This window comes from Siphateles boraxobius, unplaced genomic scaffold, assembly GCF_051911475.1.
Source record: "Siphateles boraxobius isolate OS27281-9 unplaced genomic scaffold, OSU_SipBor_1 7, whole genome shotgun sequence".
Taxonomy (NCBI): Eukaryota; Metazoa; Chordata; class Actinopteri; order Cypriniformes; family Leuciscidae; genus Siphateles; species Siphateles boraxobius.
The window spans coordinates 9,510,265-9,530,799 of NW_027509197.1; the positions used below are offsets into that span (position 1 = coordinate 9,510,265).

General features: G+C 37.6%; 1 protein-coding gene across 5 annotated transcripts in view; it reads right to left on the reverse strand.

The window, feature by feature from the left end:
• myo16 (myosin XVI) overlaps window positions 1-20,535 on the reverse strand; it is a 227,951-nt gene that overhangs the window by 191,528 nt on the left and 15,888 nt on the right. For all 5 annotated transcript variants that reach the window (XM_077216645.1, XM_077216647.1, XM_077216643.1 and 2 more), the window contains exon 2: window positions 1,731-1,991. In XM_077216645.1, the coding sequence (XP_077072760.1) occupies window positions 1,731-1,956 (226 nt within the window). In that variant the 5' untranslated portion in view covers window positions 1,957-1,991. The remainder of the gene's footprint in view (window positions 1-1,730; window positions 1,992-20,535) is intronic.

Here is a 20,535-nt window from a genome sequence, read left to right on the forward strand (position 1 = left end):
CAAACCGTTTTGCCCAAAAAGGATTTGCACTTAAAAGAAAGTCTTCATAGTAAAAGGAATTTTTTAGCATTTTTTTCCTAATGCAGATGCACTTCCCAACTAAATCACCCCAATCATTCTAGAATGATACTTTGTAAATAGAGCTATCAGTCATCTGGTGAAACCTCCTGTGAACCAAAATATTGCAATGTCAGGTTTTTTTTTTTTTTTCCAATAGGGTACAGTCCATTTTTAATTAAAGGGATAGTTCACCCAAAAATGAAAATTCTGTCAGTATTTACTCACCCTCATGTTTTTCCAACCCCGTAAGACCTTCGTTCATCTTTGGAACACAAATTAAGATATTTTTGATGAAATCTGAGAGCTGTATCACTCCTCCATACTAGTCCATAGGCTTCTTCAGGGATTGAACTTGCAGGCCCCGAAAAGTTATTTAAGACATTGTTAAAATAGTCCAAGTGACTACAGTGGCTCAATCTTAAGTTTATCAAACGACGAGAATACTTTTTTGTGCGCAAAAAGAACAAAAATAACGACTTTATTTCAACTATTCATTTCCTTCTCTTTGGGCCTCGAATCAGTTCACTAGTTTAACAGCGTAAGCTTCTGTTGTTATACGTCACACGCATCACACACACATGACCAGCGTCGGCCAATAGTGAGCCTACGAGTGACGTAGCTCTACGCTATTACACTAAGTTAACTGACTAGAGGCCCATAGAGAAGGAAATGAATAGTTGAAATAAAGTCGTTATTTTTATTTGTTTTTGCGCACAAAAAGTATTCTCGTCGCTTGATAAACTTAAGATTGAGTCACTGTAGTCACTTGGACTATTTTAACGATGTCTTTAATAACTTTGAGGCCGGCAAGTTCAATCCCTGAAGAAGCCTATGGACTAGTATGGAAGAGTGATCCAGCTCTCAGATTTCATCAAAAATATCTCAATTTGTGTTCCAAAGATGAACGAAGGTCTTACGGGGTTGGAACAACATGAGGGTGAGTAAATACTGACAGAATTTTCATTTTTGGGTGAACTATCCCTTTAAAGTCCCCCTGCGGTAAAAATCAAGGTTTTAATGTTGTTTATGTCTATGTGGTGTATTTAATATGCTTTAAGACAAACTATGTGTAAATTCATAAGTCAACACCATTGCTGAGTATTTTCTCCTTAACACTCCAGTGACCAAAGACAGTCTCAAAAATGTGTTTTGAAGCGTGTTTCTGCTTCCCCAAAAACTACCATCAACTACCTTGTAACCAATCATGTCAACTTGTGATCATCAACGAGTGGATCTCTGAGCTGGTGTGAGTGAGTGGAGGCATGGCTAATTTGCACATTCATAGAACCGTGTATACTAAATGAGGCAAGGGTGAAGAGTTACATTTAAGCTATTTTAAGGCATGAAAAAATAATTTAAGGAAAAAATGCTTAAATATGGTCATTTTAGTGATCAAAGGGGAGGGATAAAATGATTGACTACAGGGGGACCTTAACTAATGCTAACAAAGATTAATAAATACTGTGACAAATATAATGCATAATGTTAATGCAAAGTTAACAAAGTGTTACTGACTGCTCAAGAACGTCCTGTGTCAACGACCACTTAGATGGCATATATGCAGCATTTTTGAGTGACTTATTGGCATTTGATCAGCATTGAAATTTGCTAAAATGAATAATTTACACCATGAAATCAAGATAACAGATAAAGAAACAAAAGTGTCTTACCCTCTTTGTCATCGTGTCGTATGATGGCATCCTGGATGATGTCTGTAACCGTAAAGCTGATCCTTTGTTTTTTGCGGTTGGTGGGCCGAGGTTTGGGGAAGCTCTGTTTCTGTACCGTCCGTTCTCGCTCGTAGTAGACCCGCAGCTGCTCGCAACGCATGCGTCTGACCAGCCTCTGACGCTGGCCCAACGGCAGAGACTCCAGCAGACACTGGTCTATCTCCATGTTCTGCCTGAACACGTTACATAGCTGAAAACAACCTGGACAGAAGAGACAATTTGGGCTTGTAAGTGGTAGTTGCTTAGACTGTCAATGGAACGACAGAAAGCTCACAGATTTCACAAAAAGTATCTTCATTTGTGTTCTGAAGATGAACGAATGTCTTGCGGTTTTGAGACGACATGAGATTAATTAATAATAGAATTATATTTTTTGGGTGAACTAACCCTATAAATAAATGTTCTAGAGATCATTTAGAGTTTTTATTCAAAGAATCATGAAAAAACACACCAAGTTTTCCACAAAAATAGTTTATTTTTTGTATATAATATGCTCTAAAAACATTTATTTTTATCAATATCAGCATGACAGAATTATTTCTGAAAGATCATGTGACTGAAGACTGGAGTAATGATGCTGAAAATTCAGCTTTGCCATAAAAGGAATAAATTACATTGTATAATCAAAAATACAATAATTGTGAAATATGATTTCAATTTAAAACAACTTTTCTATTTGAATATAATTTATAAAGTCTAAGAAATTTTACTTTAAGCTTAAAAGTAGAAATTTGAATCAACGCTCGATTGTTTTTGTTATTTCCTTGCATTAAAAACATTTGTACACTTCTGCTTCAAAAATTGTGCATCGTGGCACCTTTGGCATACCATTTTCATCATACTAAGTACAGGATTCTCTAATTTTGGTTTTGCATTTTATATAGAACAGAAAGTATGTAAATTAGAATGCAGTCTTTATCTTCTATGCTTCGACACTAAAGCCAGGACAAAACTGATGCCAGCCAGATAGGTCTGTGTATTTCTCAAAGCTCAGTCCATTTAAACATTATCTGGCACACACTGCTGAGTAGCGTGTCTGTTTAACCTTGAATCTCTCCACGCATGGCAGCAGAGAGACTGAATTATCATGACTCGGCATTTCTCCTGCAGTAGAACGACGGAACAAAGCTACAAACCCAATGCCCTCCCTGTACACATTAATGTAAAGAACTGCCGAACGCTCTTGGACTGCAGGGGGCTGTAAATAAAGGAGAAAATGGCACCCACTGTGAGAGACATATACAGTACTGTAGGTTATGGTAGGGCTGGGCATTTATTAAAAAAATTCTCAAAGAGAATGCAATTAAATTATTGAGTAAATTATGGAAAAGTGGAATAACAAACACTGCGGGACTAATAAACTTTACCCCTTATTAATGCCCAGCAAACGCATTGATTCACAAACGCAACCACTAAACAAAACCGAACCATCAGTAAACCCTCAGTATACAGAGAGTCAAGGCTTAAGATTCTTAGTGCTCAATTCTGATTTGCTGCTCAGATCAGATTTTTTTTTTTTTTTTTAGCTGTTCAAATTATTGTTGTAAATGTGACCAATGTTAGATTCCAGTGTGAACACAGCATGGTCCTGAACTGACCCGCATGTGCAAAAGAACGATGAAAAGACGTCACACAGCACGCTGTCATACGGAGGTAAACACGGAGGACATTAAAGTAAGCGATTACTTGCTTATTTATTGCATGATCTGCCGTGGAAGGCATTGAATTTATGCACAGGCAATATACAAAATAAAGACGAGGATGTGAAAAAGAGAGGAGAGTTTTTAAACATTTATGATACGAGCCCTAAATGTTTCACTTGTGAGCTGTCACTGTAATACTTATGAGTTCTGACACATCAACATCCTTCAACTGACTACCTTTCAAAACTGACTTGATAATTTCGGGTATGTAAAATCTGACTTCCCATGAGCGCAGAATTGTGATGAATGTTGATCGAGAGTGACATGAATTCCAATTTGACTGTTCAGACTGTGGTCACATTGCAAAACATCTGTCCTGTATCGAAATTAAGACCACATATGGAAGTGGCCCAAATCGAAATTGAAAAGATCAGATTTCATTTGGTTTGTGCTGTTAACACTTGAATGAGAAAATGAGATCTGAGTTACATTTGAGCAAAACAATTGGATTTGGGCCACATATGCCAGCAGTCTGTATGTGGCCTTAGTTGTGCTCCATCTATCAATTTTTGAATGGTACAAAGTAAGCAGAAGTAGCAAATGATTATCATCTAAATATCATAATGACCTCATTTATAGTAGTGATCGACCAATATATATCCAAGCCCGCCATATATCAGCTAATATTTGCCTTTTTTATTATTATTATTATAGCCATCAATGGATAAGATTTCTTTTTTTGCTGAGTGTCGAAAGCAGGATTTTAATTTTAACAGCTCCAATTCTCAGTCTTCAGTTTACGGTCTTTGTCTTGTCTAAATTATTAGACAGAATTTATGTCTAAATTATTAGACAGAAATGTTAAATAAAAAGTAAACTATATATTAATGTTTAATATCATTCGCCTTTCTTTAAATTGTCTTTATTTGTGAAAAAAATACTATAATTGTAACACGGTGCGGTTGAAGTAAAGATGAGGCAGGATCCAACTGCAGCACACGCTTTAATTAACAAACTACAAACTTTACAACAAGCAAGACTGGATACAGGGCTCGGGAACAGGAACAACCAACATCACGTTAAACAATAGACAAGAACTCACAAAGACAAGACTGAAACACAGGGCTTAAATAATCAGGGACAAACGAGCTAAACAAGGGGGCGTGGGAAATCAGAAACACCTGGGATAACTAATAGACAAGACAGGGCACCATAGAACAAGACAGGGCACAAAACCACATCGTAACAATAATAGGATTACAGAATCATGAAATTCTTAATGTACAAATAAATCCTGTAAAATAATCTTTGCCCCATAAAGTTATTTTTATTATTGTTTTGATTCAAATTAGTTTGAAAATATTTCTAGTTTAGTAAATATTATGTAAAATAAATATAAATTTAATTGCAGCATGTATTGTTTACCATCTTTATCTGCCATTTTTATTTACCCTGCCCTCTAAGCCATTAAAAAAAATCATCTATATTGGTCGACCACTACATGGCAGCTTGAATTGCTTGATATTAAAAAAAATAAATAAAGTCCCACACCTTTTCCTGTGTCCAAAACCCCATACTATATAGTAGGTACTGCATTTGGATTGAAACTTACTTCGCAACAGTTAAAAAAAAAGTTCTATATAGTATAAATGCGTGTAGTATGAATGAAATTCGGACATACTACTGTACATTTGGATGTACTACTGTACATTTGTAGTGTTGTTATTGTCATGTGACCTACATCGTCAGTTGCATCACTTTACCTCACTTCCATTCCCAAATCCTCTCCCCTGTCCTCATGGGATAGTAAAGTGTCGTAGAAGTGAAGTAATAGGTCATCCGGGTACTTTTCGCCTACTGTTTTTCGAATACTAGTATTCAAACATACTACTTCACTCACATACTGTTTTTAGCATACTATATGGAAGTAGGCATATTCAGACACAACGCATGAGTCTTTATTTTACTTTAAGATGTGCTGGACATATCAATTTCACTCACAGCCACACGTGGATGTATCACAATTTACATTTAAAAGGACCTATTTATGCTGATAAATAATTGAAGTTTTGAAACTTCAGATCGGCCTCCCTTCTCCTCAAGGATAATTTGCTGCTCATTCTCTCACACGTCTAATCCTCAGCCTGAAGCGGAGCCGGCACCAGCCGCACACATCATGCATTATGAAGTCATTCAACACCCACCCATCTTACCCAGAGAGATATGAATAAGAAATATCCACAGATGAGCTCACGTTAGAAGAGAGACGTGTGAGTGTGTCCAAATGAGAGCTAAAAATGTTTAAATGACCTTGTTGATGTGGCCACTACTTTGTAGTTCAAGTAAGCTCTATCACAGCAATCAAGAGAACATCAATCCCCTTCCTCAAGGCAGTGTTTTAGGAACCACTACCTTGAAGGACGACTTCTCTTTTAGCCTACAAAACACGTTGTTGTGCAAATCTGTAATTACTCAGCCAGGGAAATACAAGTTTGAAAGTCTGTCTTTGTAGACAAATTAAAGAGTGAGCACTTTCTCCTCTCTATCTTCCATTAACACACACGCTCTCAGTCTCTTTAGTGTTCTAACACGCATGTTAAACTGAGCCAAAAACCCCATTGACAATACTGCCCTTTTCCCAGGGTCACAAGGACATCAATCATATTATTCTATAAATGAAACGGCAAGACTGAAGGATCTGTTCTATTCTGTTCTATTCAGTCATCAGAACCCATCATGACAGAAACGATCTGTTCTGTTCTATTCTATTCTATGAACAGCATATGAGGACAGAAGAATATATTCTGTTCCGTTACGCCTAATATACAGGTCCTTCTCAAAAAATTAGCATATTGTGATAAAGTTCATTATTTTCCATAATGTAATGATAAAAATTAAAGTTTCATATATTTTAGATTCATTGCACACCAACTGAAATATTTCAGGTCTTTTATTGTTTTAATACTGATGATTTTGACATACAGCTCATGAAAACCCAAAATTCCTATCTCAAAAAATTAGCATATCATGAAAAGGGTCTCTAAACGAGCTATTAACCTAATCATCTGAATCAACTAATTATTGCCGGGCGTACACCAAAGGATTTTCACAGTCCCTGACTAAAGACCAGCAGTCTTTAGGAATCTTACTGGAGTCTCGGCGCGCTCCCGTCGTCTCGATCGTTAAATGTGAGGTGATAATCTGTAGTCGGCGACCCGATTTATGCCAGTCTTGCTCTAGTCTTTCATATCAAACATGTTTGATATTAATCGCAAGTCTTTAGTCTGAGACTAAAAACTGTGAACCCATGTCTTTATATGTGAGCTGATAATCTTATAAAGTCTTTTCTAAATATTTTCAAAGTCTTTAGCTGTACAGAAAGCATAACTCTAAACACCTGCAAAAGATTCCTGAGGCTTTTAAAAACTCCCAGCCTGTTTCATTACTCAAAACCGCAATCATGGGTAAGACTGCCGACCTGACTGCTGTCCAGAAGACCATCATTGACACCCTCAAGCAAAAGGGTAAGACACAGAAAGAAATTTCTGAACAAATAGGCTTTTCCCAGAGTGCTGTATCAAGGCACCTCAGTGGGAAGTGAACAAGAAGAGGTGACCGGACCCTGAGGAAGATTGTGGAGAAGGACCGATTCCAGACCTTGGGGGTCTGGGGGTCAAGCCCAATCTTCATCAGGGTCCGGTCACCTCTTCTCGTTGTGCAGCGTTTTTTGCCACACTTTTTCCTTCCCACAGACTTCCCACTGAGGTGCCTTGATACAGCACTCTGGGAACAGCCTATTTGTTCAGAAATTTCTTTCTGTGTCTTACCCTCTTGCTTGAGGGTGTCATTGATGGCCTTCTGGACAGCAGTCAGGTCGGCAGTCTTACCCATGATTGCGGTTTTGAGTAATGACACAGGCTGGGAGTTTTTAAACGCCTCAGGAATCTTTTGCAGGTGTTTAGAGTTAATTAGTTGATTCAGATGATTAGGTTAATAGCTCGTTTAGAGACCCTTTTCATGATATGCTAATTTTTTGAGATAGGAATTTTGGGTTTTCATGAGCTGTACGCCAAAATCATCAGTATTAAAACAATAAAAGACCTGAAATATTTCAGGTGGTGTGCAATGAATCTAAAATATATGAAAGTTTAATTTTTATCATTACATTATGGAAAATAATGAACTTTATCACAATATGCTAATTTTTTTAGAAGGACCTGTAGTTCACAAGTTTGAAAATGTTTTTGAAAGAAGCATCTTATGATCACCAAGACCATTTATTCGATCAAAGATACAGTTAAAAAAATAAATAAATAAATATATTGTGATATAATGTGATATATTATTTTACATAATATAAAATAACTGTTCCCTGTGATGGCAAAGCTAAATTGTTAACCTCATTTGTTCGGTCTTCAGTGTCACATGATCCTTTGTATGTGCTGATTTGCGGCTCAAGAAACATTTCAAATTATCATCAATGTTGAAAACAGTTGTGCTGCTAAATGTTTTTGTGGAAACCATGATATATTTTTCTGGATTATTTGATAAATAGAAACGTTGGTCCACATCTAGCAACTAAATACTTTGTAACTGTACTTATTGTGTCGATGCTGTATTGCAAAACACTTTGGCAGCTAATGAGGTGGGATACATGTAATTTTAGGGACAGGTTTGGTGATATGGAAACGTATAAGGCTGGTAGGGGTAATTACTCAACAGTCAACAGTAGCTGCGTTTACATGGACCCTTATAATCGGATTGACGGCTCAATCGGACTAAAAAAACTTTCATGTAAACACCTCAATCGATCCGACTGAACTCGATCCGATTGGAATTTTGATCGGATTGAAAGGGGTGGTTTATTCCTTTTGTAAACCGATCGAGAGAACATGTAAACACTTGATCGGATTGAAAACCGAAACTGAAAAGATTGCGCATGTGCAATGACGTTGAAATAGCGTAATGACGTATGACACACGAAACGAGCTGTTTTTCCTGTTGAATAAGTGTCATCTAAATGAGTGTCCCGTTAAGCTAAAATTCTCATTTCACTCAGCGACTGTGAAGTGGAGCAGAACAATGTCCCACCAGTCCTTGTTTCAGACTCTCATCCACAGACGACTGGTTTTGGACACGGGGTTTTACTGTGTGATAAATATAAGCAGCACGGCAAAACGGTTCGTATGCTCATTGTCTCCAAATCATGACCAGAGACGGATGAATATTAAGTCTGCTGTTTAAAACAAATAAAGAACCTATAGAGGAAAATAGTTATGCGCGAACAGCGGCAGTATATTTGTGCAGTGTGCGCATGTCAAAAAATCAATTCCGATTTGAGGCTTGTTACATATAAACGTTCATGTAAACCGTAAACACCGTGTTCAGATTCATCATTCGGACTTATTTCATTCCGATTGAACCAAAAGGTGTCCATGTAAACGTAGCTAGTGTTATTTTAGATGTAAAGTAAACATTTTGTAAGATTGGGAAACACTGCCATATGAGCCAGAACTCTTTCCTATCCTATATATTCTAAATACAGATTAGACATTGAAGGTGATGCTAACAAAAAGGAAATTATAATTCTGTTAGACAAAATGTCCTTTCCACAACCTGTCCATATGTTCACACCCCAGATCTCCTCCTCTACCCTCACAGTTCTAGTCTCTAAGGACATAAGAGGTCAGGCACATAACATTTAAAAAGGCAATTTGATGTAATAGACTATGGGGACCTTTTATAGCTGTGAGTGAAAGTAGTGATTTAGTAACCTAATTTGACTTCTAAACCATAAAATTGGAACACCGCTGCTGAGCTTTATTGGATCTCCAGGTCAATTGGTGAAGAAAATGCATTAACAGTATTTAAACTTCAAAGACAACAACTGTAATATTTTACATTAACCCAAAAGCACAAAACGACAGACAACTACAGCATAACTTTTTCTATTAAACTGCCTTTATGCATTTTTTGAATATTACCTTTAATGCAGTGTTTAATAGCCATTTATGAATGTAAAAGTTCAGAAAATTTTTAAAGGTCAAAGTGCACGACAAATAAAGTTATTGTCTCCTAAAAGAAAGAATCGATTCGATTCTGAACTGCCAAAACGAGTCGTTGCAGTCTCACTTCCTGTTATATATCCAAGTAACAATCTAGCAAATTTGCATAATGCTATATATATATATAAGTATATAATAAGTATATATATATATATATATATATATATATATATATATATATATATATATATATATATATATGGCCTTCATTTACTGCCAAAGAACAACATCTACTTTGCCCCGCCCTCAAACACTGTTGTTGTAACTGAGACCTGGAAGAGTTTGATTTGTGTTGTCGACATAGAGAAGATGCTGTTTTTTGCATTCCAAATCCACTTTGCATGCAGTTGAAAAAGATGAGGACTCGCGCTAGAATTTAAATAGAAAAAAACTGTTTTACTGTTCGTATTACTGTGTACACATGTGCTGAGGAGGCCCCCAGAGCTGAAATTATGATATTGTAATGGGCGTTAAGGCCCGTTCACACCAAGAACAATAACTATAAAGATAACTAAAACAATAACTATATTTGCGTCCACACCAACAAATGATATAGGTCTGTTTATTCTAAGCGTTTTTTGCTGTTCTTGTTGCATTTTACACAGCTTTAACAAGCAGATATCCCCAGCATGCTATTTTTCGAGTCAATCTAGCTAGTGTAATCAATCTATTCTAACAGTGAATTTAGCTGAAGTAATCAATATAGTGAAATAAAAATAACGCCTAGTCTTTTTCACAGCAACTACAAAGGAAGTAAGACAATGTTGTTGAAACTAGCGCTGGAGGTAATTTTATGGCCTTTGCTAGCCTGGCATAATGTCAGGCATAATCATCTCCGTTAATACTTCTCACTATTTACTTTGAGGGTATGACCGATAGTTTTCCATAGATCCGTTTTTCTTTAAAGTATCCTTGAAAAGGAGGATTGACTTGTCCAACAGTGGTGGATATTTCTGGACCTCGGCGATCAATTTCTCCACAATTTCGTCTGCCATTGTAAATGCACAAGCCCTTAAATTCGAATGGATTATGATTGGCTGTCCGCGTTTTATCTGAAAAAACAAAAAGAGAGCCATAGGAGAGGAAATCCTCGTCGCCAAAAAAAGTCCAAAATTGAATGTAAAAGGAAATGTGACCAGAGATTACAAAAAACAAGAGTCAATGTCGGGATAGCTTTTTCCAGGTGGAAAGAGCTAACGCAAGAGAAAGATTTCAAAAGAGACGCTGAAGTTGCCTGCTTTCTCCTCGACTCTCCATGTCTTAATGACATGCTTTTTTTCATTGCTTGGTTGTGTACTTTATTATATAAACAGTAGAACATTTATAGTTAAAAGTTAAACAGGCTCTTTGATGAACAGCAAGAATATATTTTAATATAGCATATTATTATTCTTGCATTGTTTGTCATAGCTTTTAAGCATAACGGCTACCATAGATGCAACACGCATTTGAAAAAGCGAGGCGCTGGAGACCACAATTCGTTTGAATGCAAAATACAATTTCACCGCTAGATGGGAGACATTCCTACACAATGTCCCTTTAAAGTGCTTTTGACTTTTAATGCATGTCTTTCTATTGTAGGAGACCTTCAAAACAAAATTAGGAACCTTTAAAAGCATAAAAGAGGCACTTTTTAAGTCAAATATTATACGTTTACAATCAGATGAGCTGGTTATTAAGAACTGGATACGGCAAAAGTAAATATGCATTTAATCAGTATATCTGTCCTTTTTTTAGCACAAATGATAAATGTTTAGAAAAAAAATAAATATATATATATATATAAAGAAATTGTTTTTTTGTGAAAAACATTGTGTCGTTCTCTGAGTTGAGAGGAGCTGTACTCTGAGCAGTGATGATAATCAGACACCAGCGGAGGAGAGAGAGCATGACTGATGCTTTCAATCTGCTCTGGGAGAGATAACTATCTGCTTACAGCATCACACCTGTTACAAACGGACACTGAAGAACACATATGCCATCATTCGTTGAGGCGATTTGCATATTGTCTGGTTTACTGTGTATTACACTGTGGGGCACATGCGAGGGGAGGGGAGGGGAGGGGTGAGATGCTAAACAAAGTGGCATATGGAATGCGTGAACTTGAGAAGAGCAGTTTTAAGTCTAAACACAGCCTCAGGACAAAGACAAAAGCAGAGAATGTGAGAGAAAGACATGAACTGTTGATCCCTAACCACAACTGACTTAAGAGCAAACAAGAATGTGCCAAAGTCTAGAATAATGTATTACTGTTTAATTGTTAAATGGATCCTATTGCACACCTAATCATATTTTTTATATTAATGTCACAAAACCGAACACACACACATACATATTATATATATATATATATATATATATATACATACACACACAAAAAAAATATATATATATTATTATTTTTTTGTAAAAAAAAAAAAAAAAAAAAAAGCTATTGTATCATTTCACATGCATTTATTTACTGACACATTTCATTAGTTTAAAGCACCCAAGATGAATTTCTACATTAAACATCATGGCATCAGTTCCTGGTGACTTTGCATCAGAACAAATATTTGATATTCTACTTCCTTCCCCATTTCAACATCTCTCGCCAAGATCTGCAACACAATGGAATTCAAAAAGAGAATTATTCATCCTTCCAGTCTTGTTTCTTTCTCCATTTTGGACTTCATAGAGGAAAGCAGTAGCCAGGCTCCCTCTCCTCTGCTGACTCAGTCTCTACTCTGATAAAACTGTGAAGATTAAAGACATTTTAAAAGAAGCTCCCGCACTACAGTTAAATAAGCCTTTGGTTGTAAAAGGATCCAATTACCCTAAAATCAGTTCCATAGCTTAACTTCTTTTGTCTCTACCCAGGAACGCTACTGTGAAAGAGCTAAGAATGAGCTACGACACAAACTCCGGAGGAACCAGATAACGTCTTCACACTCCTGGTCTCTCACATAACATGTGAAAACCATCATAAATGTGCATTTAAACCCAACACCACAGGGAGGCTACAGTTCTGTAATTCTCAATATAAAGCATCAAGAGGATTGAGAAAACCCTTTTTGCCACCTTCATCTTCTAACCTACACATAAATACACACCTTAACACATTCAAAACCGACAGCTCCTCAAATAAGTGCTATAATTCCTGCACTTTCTAAGCCTTCAGATTTGAATGCAGTACCATGAACATTTGCCCTTCAAATGCACGGCAATGTCAGACAGACTTAGAGCAGTAGGGATTCCCACAGCACCATTCAACATGGATGTGAAATACATTCTCCTCGTTTAAAGCCTTGAACAATACACAAGACTCAATCATAAGCTGAAGTTAGTGAAACATTCCCAGAAAACACCCTCCCAACACACATGCAGAGGAAGCATGAACGCAATTCCATTAACAAAGGGAATTAGCTGCGGGCTTTCATCTCCCCATCAGCCTGCTATCAGTGAGCCACAGATATATGGGACAGTAGCACATACAGTATAATCACAGGACTGTATGGCACAGGCTTGGAGCTCTATATTTCGCAAAAACTCCCATTGCTTAGTCAGGGAATCAAACGAACATGATCCAAACTCAGCCAAGAGTGAAGTGGAGTGGAGTGGACTGCAAGAGTGGCTTGCAGTTCCATTTAGAGAAATTATGAGGGGAGATTAGAAGCCAGTGGTTCTCTTGCAAAGTAAAAGAGCAAAAATTGAGAAATAAATTGCAACGTCTGCATTGACACATCTGGCAACAAAGCAAGAATTTTAATGTAGGTCAAGACATAGAAGGCATTAGGAATTAATTCCGGGTGGCTGTGATAGAAGCACAATGGCATGTTTACCGAGTACACGGCCTTTAGCCCTGCAAAACCAGACGCCTTTTTCAGAGTTAAAGAAATAATTCACCCAAAGATGACAATTTTTTAAACGTCTATTATGTTTGCATGTTTAGTTGTCGCATGTTGTAAAAACTAGCTGGCTAACATAAATGGTTGTTGAAACTGCAAAAATTAATTGAGATAGTTTTGGTAGCATCAGCAAAAATAGGACTGATAAATACAAACCAATCAATGTTTTAAAATGTGCACCATCATTTTCCAACTAATGTGTTTATTAATGCACTGTTATCTTATAGGTGTCTGTATAATAACTGTATATAAAAATTTTTATAAAATATATATATAATATATATATATATATATATATATATATATATATATATATATAATATTTAAACTTAAAGTGTGAAGTAATTAATATTATAATTCGTAATTAAAATAAATTAATTTAAATGTATATGTTTTAACTAATTTCAATATGATAAAATGTAAACTAAACTTTGAAAAACTAATGGCCCAACTTAAGTAAAAAATCCTTACTGGTAAGCCCTGCTAAGCTATCATTTGGCTTCATAAGATTTGGAACATTACATACACAAGTCGTATTTATTGTTTTCATTATATTTATTTGCCTTTTGTGGTTGTGTTGTGTGTTGTGTATTGTATGTCCGTTCGACAGCCCCTGTTCCCTTTAAATGACATTTTATGGATCAGTATCTCCTTTTGCGTTTCTCAGCAGAAAGTAAAGCTGGGTTTGAAACAACATGATCAATGTCATCTGTTGATGAACTATTGCAATAAAATTATATTAAATAGTATAACATATAGTTTCAAAAGTGGTGCAAACCAAGGCAACATTACTGTATGACTGTGTACCTGCAAAATTAGTTCAATATATTCCCAGTGGTGAGGAACAGAGATCAGCTTTGGACATTAGTAGAACAGCAGCATAAGCCAAAAAGCACAAATGGGATGCTGCTGTATTGCCGGTCCCAGCATGAGACTAATGAACCAGGAACGAACTCCTGCATCTCTCAATCCAGTCTCGGTTTCATCTCTTTCTTTAGCTGTCCTCCATTGCGGTCTTTCTTGTAAACTCAGTCTCTGCCTAACAAAGCCATCAGCCATCTTTCTTTTCCTTTTTACAGCCACCTTACAATTACATCATATTTTTTTTATTTATTATTCAACCATTCAATCACCAATATTTCCAGCTCTGTTTCTTCTTGACCTCATTCACTGCTGTCTGCTTTTAACTGGCTTCTTTATGGCCTACGCTCAGAGAGTCCATAACTGTTTTATAGAGGACTGCATTAAGTCAAACACAGCCATCACCCACACACACCCACACACAGAAATTTGTTACAGACGTAGCCCTCTGCTGAAAGATATTTTGTATCTATAATGAAGTAGACATGACTAAGCGCTCACACAAACACTCAGCAGTAAAAAGTAGACAAAAGAACAAGAGTAACTTAATCACATAAGAAAATTCAAAATACAAAAGGTCAATGGAATATTCAATTTGGGTGGGAGATTAAATGGAAACGGAGATATTGGATAAGAGGAGCATCTTAAGTGAGGGTAAAGATGTTTGTACAAATATACGTCCCCCTTATGCTTCCAAAACATTTCTTATGCGTCAAGGCATTAGGGCTTGGACAATAAGTCGATGCATTGCGATTCGTGGATCGATTCTGATATTTTCAGAACGCACCGCAAATTTTCTTGAATCGATTCCAAACTTTGTTTGGAAGATACAGCAGATGGCGCTCTAGGCTAGTTTTTAACCGCACACTCAAATGCTAACGAAGAAGAGCGCTCGTACATTCGGCTGAGTGAATGTACTCGCACCTCAGAATGCTTTTATGACGTGAGATTAATATAAACAGCCCACTGCCAACACCTTTCTAATTCACTTCAACAATCGATTTATTGTCACAGCCCTACAAGGCATGGACTCGACAAGACCTCTGAACGTGTCCTGTAGTATCTGGCACCAAGACATTAGCAGCAGATCCTTTAATACCTGCAATTTGCAAGGTGGGGCCTACATTGGTCGGATTTGTTGGTCAAGCAAACCCTGAAGATCAGGGATGGGCAATTTTGGTCCTGGAGGGCCAATGTCCTGCAGAGTTTAGCTCCAACCCTACTCAAACACACCTGAACAAGATAATCAAAGTCCTAGGATTATTAGAAAGCTACAAGCAGGTGTGTTTTATCAGGGTTGGAGCTAAACCCTGCAGGACAGTGGCCCTACAGGACTGAAGTTGCCCATCCCTTTCATAGATGCTCAAACAGATTGAGATCTGGGGAATTTGGAGGCCAAGGCAGCACCTTGAAGTCTTTGTCATGTTTCTTAAACGATTACTGAACAATTTTTGCAGTCTGCATTATCTTGCTGAAAGAGGCCACTGCCATCAGGGAAAACCATTGTCTGGTCTGCAACAAACTTTAACTAGGTAGTCCAAGTTAAAGTAACAAAGTTACTAAGTTTCCCAGAAGAACTTTCATTGCCCAGAGCGCTTCCAAAGGCCTGCCTTCTTCCCATACTGCATCATACTCCCATCTCTTCCCCAGGTAAATGACATACACACCCAACCATCCACATGATATCAAATAAAACATGATTCATCAGATTAGACAACCTTCAACTGCTCAGTGGTCCAGTTTTGGTGTCACATGCCCCTTGTAGGTGCTTTCAGCGGTGGACAGGGGTCATCATGGACACTCTGACCAGTCTGCAGCTACATAGCAAACTGCGATGCACTGTGACACCTTTCTATCATGGGCAGCATTAAGTTTTTCAGCAATTTAAAGTAGCTCTTCTGTGTGATCTGACCAGATGGGGCTAGCCTTCACTACCCACGTGCATCACTGAGCCTTGGGTACCCATGACCCTAACAGCTGTTCACCGCTGTCCTTCCTAGTACCACTTTTGGTAGGTGCTAACCACTGCATACCAGGATAACCCCACAAGACTTGCCGTTCCAGAGATGCTCTGCCATTGCTATTTAGCCCCTTGTCAAATCCAGGCCTTTTACATGGAATGTTTTGTGTGCATGCAAGGTGAAAGGTCAGAAGACATTTTTTTTTTTAAAGTTTAACTTGAGAATGCACTGTCATTAACGAGACACTAAAAAAGACGCATAAGTGTGCAACGGTTACACATGCACTTCTACGTGGAAAATCTGTGGAAAAGCAGCACGTTGGAATGCAAAAACATGTTAGGTGCGAACTGCCTCCCACAAGTCATTTGAAACTGTTGATTTATACACATAAAACTTGAGGCATAAACTTATTTACTACTGCTGTCAAATGTAGCCTATTTTGTACAGTACTGCTATTCACACACAGGCAGTGCATCATGGGTGCTGGCTGAGTTGGTGACCCCTCTGACTGATTGAAAAATATGTCACTCATGTGATTGAACAAGTCATGGAGAGGCAGTGAATGACAGGAATGGTGGAATAAAGAAGGAGATGTGTGAGGTTTACTCCTTATTCTGGGTAGCTTCTGTGTCTGCTTCTAGGCTGTCAGGTATTGATTTACACTGGAATATCTTATGAGGTTCTGTTAATATAAGAGGCATGGGAATAAGAAAGCATAAATTAGACAGAGTGCACTCTCTCTTCGCCTTTCTAACATAAACATACTTAGTTTCTTGAACACAGAGGATGCACTGTAGAGATGTAATGCTAGTCATTTCCATATCACAATTAAAGTGACCAAAATCATTATGGTTATCAATATCATTGTTAAAATGCACTGGAATAATTTCACCTATGCTGAAAACCAGCAAACAACGTAAAATTAGCAGCACTATGAACATTGACTTTGCATAAACATAATAATATTAAATAATAGTGGTGCAACAGATCACAAAACTCACGGTCTGGATCATATTAAGTTTTTTGAGTCACAGATTGGATCATTTTTCAGACCAGCAAAATAAAAAAATAAATTTTAAAATGTAACTTTGCTTTCCATTTATTTCTTAAAGCACAAACTGATATCACTGCAAAAACTATTAGCTTAACTAGTCAGAACACTCAGAATCAGAAACTGATGCATAACATAACACATTTACCATTATGAATCATGATACTGCTTGGTCCATTGGTTCGTTAGTCCATTGGGTCGGATTGCTTTCTCACCTCAACCGAACCGCTCCAGAGTTTGTTTTCAATTGGGCCGAGACCACCTCGATCAGGTGATCTTGGAGCGATTGTTTTGGTGCGGATCCAAGTGTGACTTCTGTGTCCCCATACGGCTAAACCAACCGAACTGAGGGAGACAAAATGCACCAGGTTCCAAAACAAACTCTCCAAACGAGTCAGGTGTGAAAACACCCATAGAGTTGAAATAATCTTTACAAGAATTTAAATATGGAAGAGTAATAGCGTACTAGCTGCCTGGAATTTTATTGTGGTTTATCTGTAAATTTGTAATGGTTTTCCTCCCTAATGCACTGACTCTAAAAATCCCTTCCTCCCCCCCCCTCACAAGACAGATGAAATCAGACAAACCTGAATGTGAAAGACTTCAGTAAGCATGCACTTGTCTCCTCTACTACATATCAAACCTTGAGGGGGCTCTGAGAAGAGCACTAGTGGCACGCATAAACACTATCACACACATAAACTACAGGTACGCACAATGTTCTGCTGGCTTTGCACCAGAGTGTGCGACCTTGCACATTCTCTCACAGTTTGCCTCTGGCACTGGCCATCTCTGCTCAAACACACAGGAAGAAAGAGTAAAGATGAGGGGAAGAAAGGGAGGTGTAAGTGATAGCACAAGGTACTTTCCATGAATACAGCACACTTTAATGTATTAGAGGTACAAATCTATTTTTTTCCATTGTGAGAACTTGGATAGAAGCACTGAATTTTTTTTTTTTTTTACTGAAACCCTGAAAAGGTTTTTGAATTTAGCCACAAAAAAAAATTGTGTTAATACAATTTGGGTAGTTGAACTTGCTATGCTGTTCAGGGTGTCGTGTTCACAGCTGATAAACCAGCCGAAGTAAAGTTCTTTCGGCAATTAGCTTTTTTTTTTGGTTGCTGAAATTTCAGTGCATCACTTGTCTGATCAACCAATTCCTAGCTATAAAAACTAACATGAAAAGTGGCTAGTCCAAAGACGACAAATGTCTTTACCCTCACCTGCCACCTTAAAGTCCCCATCAAGTCAAAATTTAAATATTTTGGCCTTAGTATGAATGTTACTCTTCCTGTTATCTATAAGGTAGTTGCTCCAAACCAATAATAAAACTCACATTTAGAATAATCATTCAAAACATACAATCTATCAGTCTCATTTCCGCCAATATGCATCCATGATGCTCTCTAAAATCTGAAGCGTCCCGAGCCTTACATTATAAATAGACACTGAATCTGCGGCTAAAATTGGTCAATTGTTTACACATTTACTATTTTCTACATGGTGAATGGCACATAGTGCACTATATAGGGGACGACAGTGTAAATACTTTCCATTGGGGCGGATGAAGTCTGGTTTTATGTTAGTGTCGCGCGAACTGCCACAGCGATAGCTTAGTCTGCTAGGGTCCAGAGACACAATAGCACAGAGCGGATCATAAGCGTGTGTCGGCCCATACCACAAAACGTATCGGATCCATTTGAATTCTGCAGAAAATGCTATATTTTTTAAAGCATTATGGAGGAGAAACCGTTAGAGATTAGGAGGAAACTGTGGATTTAACAAGCTCAATGGCTCTGGCCGAGCTGTGATATAAATTAAACCCTATTAGCCATTTCAAAAAAGGGGAGAGCTGTTTAATATGTCCCACCTTGTCTTCCTGTTTCAGTGGAAATTATGTCAACACATTGAATAGTGCTACGTTCCAAGGCACATCAGTGAAGCCTAAGATTTTGAACATTCCCACCTTCTTAACTGTATCCAACAAAGACATAGATTTGACAAAACATTAACTAATAACTAATTTTTGTTTTAGCATTTTTGTGCTTAAGTAACATAGATAATTTGGATATTTTGTACAACATGACAATTACATATTCTTATTCAATTTCCCATTTGTAGACACATTTTGGTGTTGCCAATTCATCAAGCTCAACCATTAAACCTTGTCACCAAATTTAAATTAAAATATATATCAAACAAAACATGTGTTTTTAATTCATGGGAAATATAAGTTTTACAATAACAGCAAACCAACATTTGATTCAAACTAGCAAGCAGCCACCGCTCAATTTTGAATAGATCTACTGGTTACTTAGACATGCAAGCATATTGGTAAATATTGCTCACAGGGTTGCAAATGTCATATAAATATATTTTATATGTATAAATATATTAAAATATGGTAAATATTAGTTTGACTTTTGACCTTGTGAGGTTGACAAACAACAATTTCTGTAGTTTATGCAAAATGTTTGTTTTTTTCTGTATTTTATTCATGGAAAGTGCCATTAACAAAAATATCATAATTAAACAGAGCAAAAGCATACTATAAATCCACTAAAAGCAACCGAGGTGGTGTGTGGGTGTGTGTTCAAATGAGCAAAACATACAGAGGGGAAAACAAGCAATGGAGATGAAGGAGAATTAGACTATCTGAATAAAGATGAAAAGAGGGGGGTGGCAAAGGGACGAGTTTAACAACTGCCTTTCATCTGCAGCTGGCAACACAAATGCTTCCTGATTACCACCTTCTCCCACATCAGCATCTCCATCCTCCCAGCAACCACTGCAACATCCGTTTGGGTCAACATCCCTTCCCTCGCTCCATTATCCTACCTGACACTCTCATGTTTACACACACACACACACACACACACACACCACCACCACAAATACAAAGATACACAGGAGAGAGGCTGTCAGACTGTCACCCACCAGCCGTCTGTCTGAAAGCAGGCAGACTCACGTAGGAGGTCCCTACACACACCTGCAGCAGCCACCAGTCAACTTTTACACTGCTGCCGCATCCTCCTGCAACTTCACACATACACACATGCACAAAAAGTCACCAAAGCCAACCCATCATCATGATGACATCTCATCATCCAGCCTCACTGCATAGGATGGATGGATGCATGCATGCATGCATGTGGTGTGTTAAATGCATGCATTAAGGACCCATGAATTTGTATCAGATAACGTTACACACCCTAAATCACACACAATTCCTCCTGCCTCTCAATCACTCTCTCCAGCAAACGCACAAAATGAC